The sequence below is a fragment of the Dermacentor albipictus genome, chromosome 6 (assembly GCF_038994185.2).
Source record: "Dermacentor albipictus isolate Rhodes 1998 colony chromosome 6, USDA_Dalb.pri_finalv2, whole genome shotgun sequence".
NCBI classification, from domain to species: Eukaryota; Metazoa; Arthropoda; class Arachnida; order Ixodida; family Ixodidae; genus Dermacentor; species Dermacentor albipictus.
The window spans coordinates 139,095,801-139,110,461 of record NC_091826.1 but is presented as its reverse complement, the minus strand read 5'-3'; the positions used below and the strand labels follow the sequence as shown (position 1 = coordinate 139,110,461).

General features: G+C 49.0%; 1 protein-coding gene across 6 annotated transcripts in view; it reads right to left on the bottom strand.

The window, feature by feature from the left end:
- The window catches only part of LOC135896103 (inactive histone-lysine N-methyltransferase 2E-like), a 458,065-nt gene that overhangs the window by 48,839 nt on the left and 394,565 nt on the right, over positions 1-14,661 (bottom strand). For 5 of the 6 annotated variants that reach the window (XR_010562591.2, XM_070541357.1, XM_070541360.1 and 2 more), the window contains one exon: positions 4,018-4,107. The exons of the other annotated variant lie outside the window; for it this stretch is intronic. Coding sequence is in view for 4 of the 5 variants with exons in the window: in XM_070541357.1 (XP_070397458.1) it covers positions 4,018-4,107 (90 nt within the window). In the remaining variant the exon portion in view is untranslated. The remainder of the gene's footprint in view (positions 1-4,017; positions 4,108-14,661) is intronic. 6 annotated transcript variants of the gene reach the window in all.

Here is a 14,661-nt window from a genome sequence, read left to right as displayed (position 1 = left end):
CCGTGTGTTCCTTCGTTCTGTCACTTAGTGCTGTTTTCTGCTCGTAATCATGAACCAACGAGCTCAAATGCCGTACGCTTCTGCGACTACTAGTTCCTAAAGCCCCTGCATCTACGTGCCACCGCCGCTCTCTTAAGTAGCGCCAACCTTTGTGTGCGCCGCCTTTTCCCCTCACACCAAATCCGGTTCCGGCATTTCCGCTTCCGGTATTTCCGGTTCCGGCGTTTCCGCTTCCTGTAGTTGCGCTGCGAGAATTTCCGCTCCCATTGCAGACGATGGTGAGGCGCCCGTGCTAAGCAACCGGTGCAAATCTGAGTTGCTCGCACTAGCCATTCCACCAAGCATCATTCGCGTGCATCTACGCGCTTGTTTGCGTAGGCTGCGTGCACACGCTTTGCCTGTCGTCCTCTTTCGCTGACAAAGTGCGGAGAGCATCAGTTATGAAAGAAGCACGTATTGGTACATCCTGTATGAACTTTCTTTTTACTGCAAGGTGGAGGACAGTTGGCCTTTACGAACAGAATATATACAAAATGTAGGCATATGAAGTGTTGACAGAGTGGTACATGCAACGCACAGTATTTGTTCATACAATAGCAGTAGGTATAAGCCAATTTCACATTTACTTCACAAAGCTTGAATAACTCTGAAAGCATTCAGCAAATCAACGCTGCTCCACTTCACCAAACAAGTAGGTGTCTTTTCGACCAATAACTAAACTGACGTACATCAAAATTTGGACGCTTTGAGTAAAGTTGAGTAAGTAAGGCTAAACAAAGCCCCTCCATCCTCGCTTCTGCTGGCATAAAACTTCGGTGGCGCGTAGATGGAAGTGCTTTAGCGCTTAGGCCAGGGACGGATACAAGCGCGACAACAGAAGTATGACACACCTACCGCCCGAAATACTGCCGTGTTCGCCTCCTGAACACTCGCAATAAAAAAAAATAGCCATCGTAATTTCACGTTGCAACACATAATTCGCCGTACACCTTGGCTCACGCCACAACACACGAACATAATTCACCGTACACGCGAGCAGATGCTCGCGTCATCCACACGATTCGCCGTCCACCTTTGCACGCGTTACACAACACGCGCACACGCACCAATTCACTGCACACCTCCGCTCATATCGCACAAGAAAAGCACACTTGTTTTCACCATGTCACTGAATGCCCTCCATGCAAATTTGAACTTGTTATATTTCATAGCTCCACGTCATTGCAGTCCTTCACATAGTGCACGCACTTGGGACGTTCGCTACCTTCGATCGTACGAGACAAGTTCAACCTCAGAATCAACAGTATAAACTCTATGCGTCTGCTGTACAAATTGGCGTCGCGAACTCCTTCACTAAAGTCCCTCCATACGTGCTGGCTGGAGGGGATGTATGCTTCAAAACAAGAAGAATTCAAAGGGGACAAGCTGTTGTATTCCGCTGAAGTAGTAGTTTGCGGCCGCTGTTTTCCAAATGCACAAAAAACGGGAGCGGTCTCCAAGCGCCCAGGCACTACATTCCACTGTACGTTGTCTCTCGTGGCACAACCCGTCGCAGGTTGACGCGAAACAGCGAACACGACCAGATCGCTGATTACAATAGGCGGTGGTTCTTGGATGGAATCGCATTCACAGTTTCAACCGCAGCTGGTGCAATTAAAGCCTCTCTATCGACGCGAAAGTAAACAACGCTTAAAAACAGCGTCACTTCCACTCGGAACAGGAAGTTGAAGCTAAGTAAGTTCCGCTTCACGCCGGAAGCTAAGGGGGTGAGAGGAGAGGAGCGTGGAGAAGGAGGGTAGGTTGGCGGTACTTAGCTTGGCCCGCGGTGGCCAAGCTAAGTACCGCCAACCTACCCTCTGTTTCCTGCCGGCTGGTAAAAGCTCAAGACAACAAACTATCTGCTTCGTCTTATCGGAGCGTCAATTCGCAGTATGATTTAACTAGTTGTTACCAATCTAGGTGCCTGCTGTAAGTCACCTCATAACACATAAGAACTAAAAGAAATCATGTTGTAAATAAATATTTCTAAGAATTTCATGCCCTCAACCATTCATTTTGGAATGCACAGTGCTTTGAACAAAACTTCAGTCACATTCTGTAAGTTGTTCAGGCTTGGGACAAGCCCAAAAGGAGGAGAAATTTGTAAATAAAGTTGTTGACATATAAATTTAAAATTTCTAAGATAATATCACAGAAACATTACCACTATCTATAGAACGTTGATGCACTTGTTTTTCAACAGTGTGTTGTCGCGTATCTGCTTATCCTGGTACCGCCGAAGCCCGGCCGTGCAAGGCGAGCAGCAGGGAGTTGGTAGAGTCAAGCCTTAGCCTTACGTGTCAAGGCGGCTTGAGAGAACCCTCCTATGCAAACTGTTCAACGAGGTACCAAATAGCCTGAAACCTTCCGCTACCTTTAGCTGCCTTGAACAGCAATACAAAATTATGTGCACCAGTGCTAACTAGCACATAGAATGTGGCATCAGTTAAGCTACTCGACAACAACGGATTAAGTGGAATCATAGGTCGGCAAAATGAGTGGAACTAATTCCGACTCACTCATAAATAACAATTTACTCAGCCGGGCTCACTTGGACTCAAACTCTACTCTGCGGGGCTCCCCAAGACTCATGGGTTGGTCCGAGTCTGAATGAGCAAACTATGGGTAGAACACAAGCGGAGCATGTACTACAGTAAAACCTCGTTAAGCCGTACCTGCTTATACAGTAGTTTCGTTTTAAAAGTAGTAAAGTCAAATCCCCGACTTAGCGGCCATTCAACATAATGTGTTTTATGTCAGCATAAACCATACCAGCTTCTCGCGTACATATCGGTTAACACGTCGCAGTTCCACTCTTCGTCGCGCAAACGCGGCAGTGCATCGTCTTCATCGGGCGGCCCGGCAGAACAAGCCTCAGAGATCGGCACAACGGCCTCCAAGCGCCCTGTGCGTTTGTACATGAAGCCACATCAACATCAACATAATTTTAGCGGCATGCCAGAGAGCATCGTGGCGTCGTGCAAGCGAGGACTGGCGTCATGCTGAAATTCGGATAAAAAAGACACCGGGTGCTCAGCATAGAAGAAAAATTAGACATTGTTCGTGCTATCAAATGCGACATGAAGAAGGCGCCGCTGGCATGTGTCAGGGATCTGCTGTTGACTACGGTGTGTGGATTTTGGAATGTGAAGAAGTTGCTCGGCAGCGCTGATGTGACCGCGAATGGATGTCAGCTAAGAGGTTCGACTTTTCGTCATCGTTGCCTCTGTTGTTGCCAAAGTATCGACTAGCGACAGTGATGAGGATGACACGGAAAGCGACAGCATGGGACATTCAGGCCCGACAGTGGCAGAAGCTGCGCGTTACGTCAGCCTCATGAATGCAATCGTCGCGACGAGAACAACACCTCGCAATGAAAAAGGCGCCCCACGACTTCTGCAGTGCTACCGTGCGCGTGCACGGAGAATACGTAACGCCAATGAGGAATCTGCCATGCGAGTGCTTGCCGAGAAGAGGGGGCGGGCTGAAAAGCTGGCTCGCAGCTTCAGTAAGTTTGAGGCTGCTGTTGTCATTGCTAGGCTGCCATGACATCGAACAAAAATAACACTTTTGTTACACGAAGTGAATAAATAGTGCATGTTTTTTTCCCCTTTCATCGCACTCTCTCTGAGTTCCGTTTTTGACAGATAAGTGGGTGATCTCATGCTATTTCGGTTAAACAGTACTATTGTTTAGTACACAATTCTTCCGCGCTCCGGCCAACTATGGTTCAATGCGGTTTCACTGCAGTGGTGAAATACAGCTTGCGTGGTCAGCAAATTGCAGTTCTTTGATGTTAACAGGATGGTTTGGCCCAAATCATGCAATTATGCGACGTTGGTGGGCAGCTGATTGCAAGTGGTACGTTTCACTACCACAAGATCAGTTACGATCATTCACATGCATGGTGCTCATCCGTACTGATCACATGATCATCAGAGGGATGCCGTAGATTGATTGGAGCTGCCACAAACAAACCTTGCGCTTGCCTCCCCTTGGGGAAGAGGACGAGGAGTCCGAGGCCTCGGGTCCCCAGCATGATGGCGGTGGTCTCACCTCGGTCTCTGCCTGCAGGAGTCCATTATGGCTACAGTAAATCAACTCAAAGACTTAAAAACTCAAAACAAATTTGAGATAAGCAAGACAGATTGCAGAAGGACATGTTGGGCTAGTTGGTACTTATTTATTGAGATGGTGTAGCACAAGGGCACAACCACAAGGAAGGCAGAAAGATCACAGATGCCACTAACGACTTTATACGAGTGAGATACGCTGTAGAATCGAACCCACTTGTAACAATATTAAAGTGCCACAAAAATTCACTTGTTATAATTGATAACTATTATAACCAGGTTGCATGAAAAAAGAAATCAAAATGGGGGATGGCATAGCTGTTTGGAGAAAACTATAATAGCAGGGAGGCCAGTTCTCCCCAACACCTTCCTCCATTCAGCTTCAGACTGTGTTGACTCGTTTAACTGTGGTTCCTGCACGCTGCGATCGCGTGTTGTTAGCAAGCAGCGGCTGTCGGCGTTCAAGAATGGCGCTGCTGTAACTGCAAAGAGAAGTCACGGGCGGCCAGTGACATACGAGCTTTGCCGAGGTATCGCTTTGGTCGCCCAAAAAGGTGCCTTTTAACTCTTTGAGGGTCGAATTATTTTGAAAAAAAGACTTTCCCAGGTGGTCAAATTACTTTATTGCAGATCTTGAATGTACAAAATGTATAAAGTCGGGAATAAATACTAAAAAATAATTAGGAACAGTATTCTGGTGTCGGCATCACTCAGAACTGCAAAATGGTCAATAGTACTTCCGAGCGTGGTACTCCTTGAAACACGGGTCTATGCACAGCGCCTTATCGCAGTCTGCACACCTAAAATGCGTGTCTGTTATCTTGGAGCGAGGGGTTGTGTTGGCGCACACATGAAATCTCTGCGTGTGGCTGCCTTGGGCAGAGGTCTGATGCACCCTCTCGCGTGAGCGCGTTGCCACGGAGGGCGAGAATACTTCGCGAACGGCGCTGATAAGCAAGTGGTGATAAACAAGCTAAGAGCAGTGCCAATCAAGATAGAAATCAACTTCCGCCGCCCCTGCGAGAGCGTGCCAACAAAGAGAAAAACCACGTTTCGCGCGCCTCCGTTGCGATCACGCGGCGGAACCGAAACCGCGTAAGCGCGTTGCCACTGAGAGCGAGAATACCTTGCTATCGCGAACGTTGCTGATAAACAAGCTAAGAGCAGCGCCAATCAAGATAGAAATCAACTTCCACCGGCCTGCAAGAGAGTGCCGACAAAGAAAATGACGTTTTGTGCGCCTCCGTTGCGATCACGCGGCGAAACCGAAACCGCCAAAGGGGCGTTGCCGCAGTCTGAGCGACGCGCTGAAGCTAGCAATCAGTTCTGTTTATCTCCCCAAGAAGGTAGCGCAAATTTCAAACGCTTCTTGTAAGTGCTAAGAGGTGGCAGCACCTCTCGGTGAGCCCGCATTGTCATTATGGCGCGAAATTTCAAACGGAGGGTCGGAACCGTACCCGTACGGCAAAGACCTTGCGGGACAGAAAACCGCCGCCGTACATGTACGGCGAAAACCTTCAAAGGGTTAAAGAACGCGAGAAAGTTGCTGTGGCAGCATCTCGGCTTGAGGAATCCAGAAGAAACGCTGGGACGAGATCGCCACAAGCATCTCGCCACGTACTTCCCACTGGCTTGCCCAAGAAAACCGCATGTCCGTCAGCCTTGCTTGCTTTACTCTAAGCTTGCCGACATCCTTCTCCAAGGCATCCACGTGCTCTACATAGTGAAGCGGAAGGGCCCTCACAAAAACAAGCCCGTGAGGGACTGAATCATCCACGGTACCTCCCGCGGGGGCAATTTTGAGGCAGCCTGGCCTATCGCGTCAGCGCTGCCGTCGTGGTCATCAATGTTGCTATTCGATGCAAGCACGTTTGCGAAGGTCGCCTAGTTGGTTAGAAGCCCTTCGTTTCCACATGTACAGCAGTGCGCTTTCTTTTCACCTGCAACGTCATGCATTGCCGATGATCAGCGGTCGGATCAGCCATATTTTGTTTTGGCGGTGAGTTGAACGAAGCTGATATACTAAGTAGCTAAGAACGCCTTCAATGCAACGAACAAAGACAAGCATGAGGGCTTAATCCGTTAGCAGGTTTGCACAGATGAGGGCCACAGAATAAAGAACCAACTGTGAGGGCCCAGGGAGCAGTGCTGGCAGTGTTGTCGGCGCAGTTGGCGCGCTACATTCACGTCTTGGCCCAGAGAGCTGTGGGCACAGCCCATTCGTGTTGGGAAGGGCGACGGGAGAGATGCGCGTGGCGGCAGGGGTGGTGGTGGGTGATCGTGCAGCAGCTTGCATTTCACTTTTTCTTTTCAACGATTTCGCATTCCATTACCTTTCGGCACGGACACCCAGCAGCCAGACTTGATTGTTATAACCGATAATGCGGCATTGGGACATTGCAGTAAGTGGGTTATTTCCCCATAGAAAACATAGAAAAGTTGAGGGCTGTTGTGTCGGCAGCGGCAGGCAAGTGGGGGCCCACGCCCAGCAAACGCGCGGCGAGCGCCAACACAGAGAAGGATGACACGGAGCTAACTGCTCCCGATGAAAACCGGAACGAAGACTGAGCCGACCCGCAGCCGTTTATTACTAATAAAGACTTCACAAGCCAGATGACACCTCCTGATTGGTCCAAGCTCGTCACATGACAAAAGGGAGGTGCGCCATCTAGCTAAACAACTACAAAACATAAATGTATGGTAACACAGAGACCTGGCAGGGGGCGACACTATACTACATCATCCCCCCCTGGAAACAAAGTAAGCATACAGTGAAACGCGCACACAAGACGCGCACATAAGTCCAAAGACAAATTCTGTTCGTTCCCGCCCAAGTTCACACACACGCGCACCAGTCTTGGGCACCAAAACACAGGTAGTCACTCAAACAAAGTCCGACAAGGAACACGGCACAAAACTCAAAGGAACACGGCACAAAACTCACTGCACCACAACAAGGAACACATTTTACCTGTGTGAACGAAAAATGTGAACTGTCTCCTAAATGTCACAGCGAGGCCCCTAGCCATGGCAGTTCGAAGACGGCAAAACGCTCTACATTCAAGAAACATAATCATCGAGCCACGGAGGCCGTTTTTTGACACGATGAGGACGCGTGCATACGTCAGAAGAACTTTGGGGGTTGCGACGCGTATCGGTCGACTTTAAAGACCCAGTCGTCCCACTACTATTTCCCTCCCCCTGGTTGGAAAATTGAATGTGGTTGTCGCTCAAAGCTGGAGAGGGTTGCCCAGGAAGCTTCTCTCGATGTCCCAACAAGTGCTGGGATGCTACCGATTCCCCCACGGAATCAGAAACGATTGCTGACTGTGTAGACTCGGAAGTGATACAGTCAGACGCACTACTTAACTGATGCCTATGAAAGGACGATGTCACGACAGATAAGTCATCGGAATGACTATCCAGGTTTGAATACGAGTACAAAAAATCTTTATCAGTTGTGGACAATGTACTATGTTTTGAATTATCTACTATTGTGGCTAACTTAGATGCATTCCACGTCTTCCCATCACTGAGTACAAGAGAGGATGGTCCTACCTGGGCCTTAACTGTACGAGGCGTACTGTACTTAAAAAATCCTTTCTTGGCAAGTTTTACTTTGACGGAGTCTCCCACCTTGATACGAGTTGCCTGAGCACCTCTACGTTTGTCTACATACCGTTTAGTTTGCTGCTGTTTCTGCGAGACTCTCTCGCGAACTTGTGGAAGAAAACTGTCCTGAACTGCTATGTGCTTATGCAACCTGAAGTTGCTAATATCTATCTTTGAATGAGGTTGACGACCATGAAGCAGGAAAGCTGGGGAGAGACCCGTTGTAGCATGTGGCGTAATCCTATAAGAACCCAAGAATTCTGAAATGCTTTTCGAAGCATCTCAACCTTCAAGCCTGGCTACCTGCAGGTGTTCCTTAATGACTCGGTTGAACCTTTCTATTTGACCATTTCCCTGAGGATAATAGTTGGAGGAGAAAAAATGAGCGATTCCCTTTTCCTTTAGGTAATCTTGGAATTGTTTTGAGACAAACTGCGGACTATTGTCTGTAACTATAGAGTCTGGCAACCCTTTACGGCTGAAAGCCCAGTCAAGAAGCTTAATGACATCATCTGTGGAGATGGAATTAGTACCAAGTACTTCTGGCCACTTTGAGTAGTAATCAACAAGGGTGACTAGATACCTAGGGTAGGACGTGTTTAATGGGCCAATGATGTCCATTCCCAATTTCTGCCAAGGCCCGTTCGGCCATTCGACTGGTTGCAATGGAGCTACATGAGGCTTTGCAGACTTGTCTGCCAGCTTACATACATGACAATGCTTTACATACTGTTCAACAGTGCGATCCATCTGGGGCCACCAATAGCATTCACGGAGAAGCTGCTTAGTACGTACTATGCCCTGATGATTTTCATGTGCCAGCTGTAGAAATGTAGGTATTAGGATACTGGGTATTACCACACGATCACCACGCATGAGTAATCCATCTACAAAGGACAATTCTTCATTTACATGAAAGTAAGCTATTAAAGCATTGTCCATGTTTTTCTTAGAAGGCAAACCTTCTGCTAGGCATTTACTGACCTTCTGAAGCGTCTCATCTGTACTCGTTGCAAGTTGCGCTGTTTCCTTGTCATTGACCGATGTGACTAAGGATACTATTTCTTCCTCCTGAACTACATTCTGCAAATCCTTTACTGGAAGTCTAGACAAGGCATCAGCTACTAGGTTTTCTGATCCTTTGCAATATTCAATCTGAAAGTTGTAATACAGGAGCCTGGCTGACCATCTTGAAATGCGAAGAGGTCGACGACCTGAGTCACCAGCGGACACTAATGCAACTACTGCTTGATGGTCAGTTCGAAGAGTGAACCGTCTACCCAAGAGGTAAGCATGCCATTTTTCACATGCGAACAGACATGCTAGCGCTTCACGCTCTCCTACAGAATACTTTCGTTCAGCTACAGACAAAGTTCTAGATGCAAAAGCTACAGTTTCTAGCTTAGAACCATACGGTTGCTGTAACACAGCACTAACACCAACATAAGATGCATCAGTCGTGACTACCACAGGCAATTCAGGGTTGAAAATCTTAATGACAGGGGAACATGTAAGACGAGCTTTCAACTGATTGAAGCTACATTGTGCATCATCAGACCAAGCAAAATTTTGCCCTTGACTGAGCATGAGGCGAAGCGGTTCTACAAGTTCTGCATAATGATCAATGAACTTGGCATAGTAACCAGCTAATTCTAAGAAAGATTGCAATGACTTAATATCTGTAGGAGCAGGCGCATTCAGGATTGCTTTTACCTTGCTCTCTGTAGGCGAAATGCCTTCAGCTAAAATTTTATGGCCCAGAAAAGTCAGTTCTCTCACAGAGAAGACACATTTTTCATTCACTTTCATACCACTGTTTGAAATGCAAAGCAAGACTTCTCTTAAGTTAGCATCATGCTCAGGTTTTGTCCGACCCCATACCAAAATGTCATCAAGGTAACAGACAACATTCTTACAACTCTGCAAGATTTGTGACATCATTTTCTGAAACACTGCTGGCGCAGATGCCAAGCCAAAAAAGACACGCTTGAACCTGAATAAGCCTTCACGAGTTATGAATGTAGTGATATCTCTGCTACCTTCTTCCAGTAACAGCTGGTGGTAAGCAGATGCTAGATCCAGCTTAGAAAAATATGTGGCACCATGAAACATTTGCAATTACTCTTCTACATGCGGCAAAGGATACGCATCAATGACAATTGCCTTATTCGGTTCCCATAGGTCTACACAGAGCCGGATGGCTCCATCCTATTTGCGCACTACAACGAGTGGAGGCACCCACTCAGAAGCCTCGACGCACTCGATGACGTCGCAGTTCATTTGTCACCTGGTCACGGAGAGCCAGGGGTAGTCTGCACAACTTTGAAGATACTGGTTTCATACCTTGCCACCGATGTATTCGGTGCACGAAGTTTTTGACGAGTCCCAACTCGCCACTGAAGAGGTGATCAAAACCCGGAGGCACACCTGTGGGGCTCTGTACTGGAGGAAGCGTAGCCAGGCAGCATGTCAGCGAAAAAACCGTCGATTCGTATCCCCAAGCGCTGGATGGCGTCAAGACCCAGCAGTGATGTTCCTGTAGACGTTACGTGGAACGTGACTGAGCACGACCTTTGAAGAAATGGGACAGTGGCTTGGAAAAGGCCTTGAATGTCGATGCGTTGCATGGAGAAATTCCTCAAGTCCACTGCTGTTTTTGACAGTCTGTGCTGTCGACCAAAGTGCTTTCCAAAATCCTCGGCCGTCATCAATGAGACATCAATGCTCCTGTGTCCACGAGGAGCCGCATGGCGACGCCGTTAACCACCACCGGGACTTGTAAATCCCTTTTAGCTTCCAAAGTGCTCACCGTCAAGACAGACGCGGATGGCTGTCCTGCGGAAAAGACGTGCTGAACAGTACGGGTTTTTCAGCATACTGATGCAAAATGGCCCAACGTGTGGCAGGCGTTGCACCGCCAGTTCCTTGTGGGACAATTCCTGTACGTTGCAATATGCTTTGTGCTGCCACACCGATCGCATGAACTACGGTCGAAATTAGGGTACTTCACATCCTGTGCTTCATTGCGGGTCCCGGAGGAGCCTCGTGGAAAATGTCGATTATCTGGGCGGCCTCTTGGAAGACGTCGGCCATCTTGGCGGCTCTTCGAAAGAAGTCGGCCATCTTCATGGCCTCCCGGACTACGTCGGCCATCTTGGCGGCTCCCCGAAAGAAGTCGGCCATCTTGGCTCGTCGACGGAGTGCCAAGTTGAGCTGCCTCGATTCTTTGTATTTTCTCGGAGTCGAACGTGCGGTTCGCTCGATGCAGGGCTTCTAACGAGCGTCCAATTTCTTCTGCCTTGTCCAGGGACAGGGTTTCGCCATGAGCCAATAACTTTTCGCGAATGCTGACGTTCGCTACCCCATGTATTATTTGGTCTCGGACGCGCTCGTTGTAGGTTGTGCCGAAGTTGCACTGTACCGCCTTCTCCTTCAATGCGGTCACGAATTCCAGGAATCCTTCTCCCTCGAACTGCCTTTGACTGGTGAATTCGTGCCTCTCCGCTAGAACATTTGTTGACGCGGCGAACAGCCGGTCAAGCCGCTGCAAGAGTTTCTGGAACTCTGACGCTGGCGGGACCGCATCACTTGACGTTGACGCTGCGCCGGTCGACTGCCTTGCTGCTTCGCTTGACGCTGACGCTGCGCCGGTTAACTGCCTTGCTGCTTCCTGCTCCTCGTCTGCAAAGTACTTCCGTTGTCCTGCACACCCGAGAGCGCTGACGAGCGTGGACGCTCGTCGCGTGTCTGTCCAGTCGCCACCGCTGGCCGCTTCGAGGTGGGCCTGAAAAATGTTTTTCCATCGATACCATGAAATTAACGGTGGCCCGGGCACTTCAAGAAAAACGGGAAGGCTCGCCGTAAAAGAAGCCATGCCCGGTAGCGTGCAGGAGGCAGTGCAGAAAACAAGCCGGAGCTCGAGTAGAATGGAGCAGGGCGGAACAAAGGGGGCGAGAAGGCCTAGGCTCGGAAGCCTCGCGACGCCAAGTGCGTCGGCGGCGTTTGCCTGCCGTGCAGACACAGGAAGGGACGCTTCACTTACGAAGCTCGTTGGTTTCCCGGGGCTTCGGTCGGAACCGCAGCGGGAATCCCATCTTCGTCGCCAAAGGATGTTGTGTCGGCAGCGGCAGGCAAGTGGGGGGCCACGCCCAGCAAACCCGCGGCGAGCGCCGACGCAGAGAAGGATGACATGGAGCTAACTGCTCTCGATGAAAACCGGAACGAAGACTGAGCCGACCCGCGGCCGTTTATTACTGATAAAGACTTCACACGCCAGATGACACCTCCTGATTGGTCCAAGCTCGTCACATGACAGAAGGGGGGTGCGCCATCTAGCTAAACAACCACAAAACATAAATGTATGGTAACACAGAGACCTGGCAGGGGGCGACACTATACTACAGTCAAACCTCGATATATCGAACACGGATATATCGAATTATTGCGTATATCGAACACTTTCTATATCACGCGGAAAATCGCATGCATTTTTAATTTTTTATTTCGAACGGGGCCGGACGTGAAATGGATATATCTAACTCCGCCGCCCCAGACCAAGTGCGCTCCGTCGACAGGAGGCGAGCTTTCCCGCAACACTCTCGAAGATAGCGGCGGCGCGATGGGCGTTCCAGACTGTTGCGTACGACAGCTCCTGCATCGGTTGCGCCGAGGGCGCCATTTGAACGTAGCGACGTACACACGCGGTGGCTTGGAGCCAGCCACGGCCGGTCTCCAGGGGAGCGCGCGCTTCGCGCGCTTCTCTACTCGCTCCCGGCCGTAAGCCAGCCCGGCCGCCTCAATCACGCGCGCCCGCGCCCCCGCCGTGCGCGCGTGATCGAGGCGGCCGTGGAGCCAGTTGGAGCGCTTTGTCGGTGCTGAGCCACACAGAATGTGCATTGAGGACTTCGTTGGCGGTGACGACAGCACCGGAACAGTGGCGGAGTCAACAGACGTGGAGATGCGGCAGAAGTGACTGCTGAGCGGCCAAACGAAGACGCTGCCGAGGCTGATCCAGCAAGCGCTGATGTTGCCCCACTCCCGACTGCAACTGAGGCTGTAGCTGCTTTGGCCGTTGTACGCCGCTACTGCGGCGCAATAGAAGGAACTGGACCGTCTCTTGCGGACCGTTTGGACTATGTTGAGGACGCCGTGGTCAAGCACGCGGTTGCCAATATGAAGCAGGCTACGCTGCTTCAGTACTTTCAGCGAACGAAATAAATACTTTGAAGCTTCATGCGAGTATCTATTGCGCCACGATTGGTTCATTGATTGATTTGTGCTAGTTTTTGACGCGTTTTCTACGTGATTTTATATATCGAATTCTGGCTATATCGAACTATTTTGCGATAACCGCACTGTTCGATATATCGAGGTTCGACTGTACAAGGGCGCAGCAGGTTTTCATTGTTATAACCGATATATTGTTAAAACTGGTATCATTATAAGTGGGTTCGACTGTAAATACTTTTTCCAACGTGCAGGCCCATCAGCCACAACCTACAGACTACAGAAGTATTTATCACAGCTGGCAATATTATTTGGAAGATATTAAAAAACCGTGCTTCGTGTTATACAACACAAGTATGACTCACATATGCATTACATTTTTCTTTTGTGCAAAATCCTCCCAAAAGTTCACATACTGTTTTGTCTTTGGTTTTGCCCGGAATCTTCACATTGTGAAACCTTGGTTGACAAGAACAGAAAGATGCAGAAAGATGTGCAGTCAAGTCCTTCTTATTGTTCTCCTCCATTTGATCAAAGCAGCAGCCAGTTTCTCCCAGACTTTCCACAAGTTGGGGACATGCCATCCCGCTGGCGCACTGCATGTCCGGTTTGTGTGCATAACGTGGCAGCGTGCCGTAGAGCTGCACCAGACACGGTTGGGAGACACAGTTGCCATCTGGGTGGCACATGAACTGCATCTCACTTGCGAAAAGTCCAGTTTAGAACATTTGTTGCATTGTATAACGCGGAGCATAGGTTCCCAAGATCTTTCAAATGATATTGCTGGCTGCAATGAACACCCTCTGTAGGTTGTGGCTGATGCACCTGCGCAGTGGAAGAAAGTACAGCATTACTTCACTACTTCTTTAACAAAGCTGCTAGCAGTGCCTTTGATGCCTCCTTGGTGGTTGTGTGCCACAAAAGATAGAAGCCTGCTGGATGCACATACGCACCACACGGACCTTTCCAAACCAGTGATACTGTCGACACCTTTGATAGCACCGGACATGCCAGTGTCCATGGGCAACACCGTGCCAAAACTGTGTACCAGGCAATGATTGATCCGAACGCAACATTTGAAGCTTAGCATGTTACGGGCTTGCATTCAGGCTTTGCATAGTGTAGGACAAGGTCTAAAAATAAGTGCTTGTTTTCCATGTTTATTTTAATGCTCTATAATTCTGATGTTGAAGCATTTTTCCAGTTTGACACAGCTCCTGCCACAAAACAGAGGCACTGACAGATGACAGTCTGAAGCAGGGAATGAACACGCTCAACGAAACACATGGCTGGGCTAGTTGGTGTAGCACCAGAAGTATGGACGTACAGTGTGGCGCGTAGAGGACATAAGAAAGAATGATGGGACACACGAGGTACAAAATTTTATTTCAGGAAGATTGCGACCCTTTTATACACTTACAACGACACAGTGCATGTCCCGAGAAATATCTTTGCATGTGTGCATATTGCACTTCTCTTCTGCTCACAGTCTAGTTGATGCCTCACTGATGCACCCATCTTCTAATGTAAACGTATTATGTGCTTACATTAAGTCATTTCATTTTTGCTTCTTGCTATTATTGTGCACTGGTCGAGCCTAGATTTGCATCTGCAATCTCTGCAGTGGATGGCTAACCAGCCACCTGTCTTATTTTTAACATTATTCGCACGCTCGTGCAGCCCGCCATTAATGCAACGACCTGATTGTTCT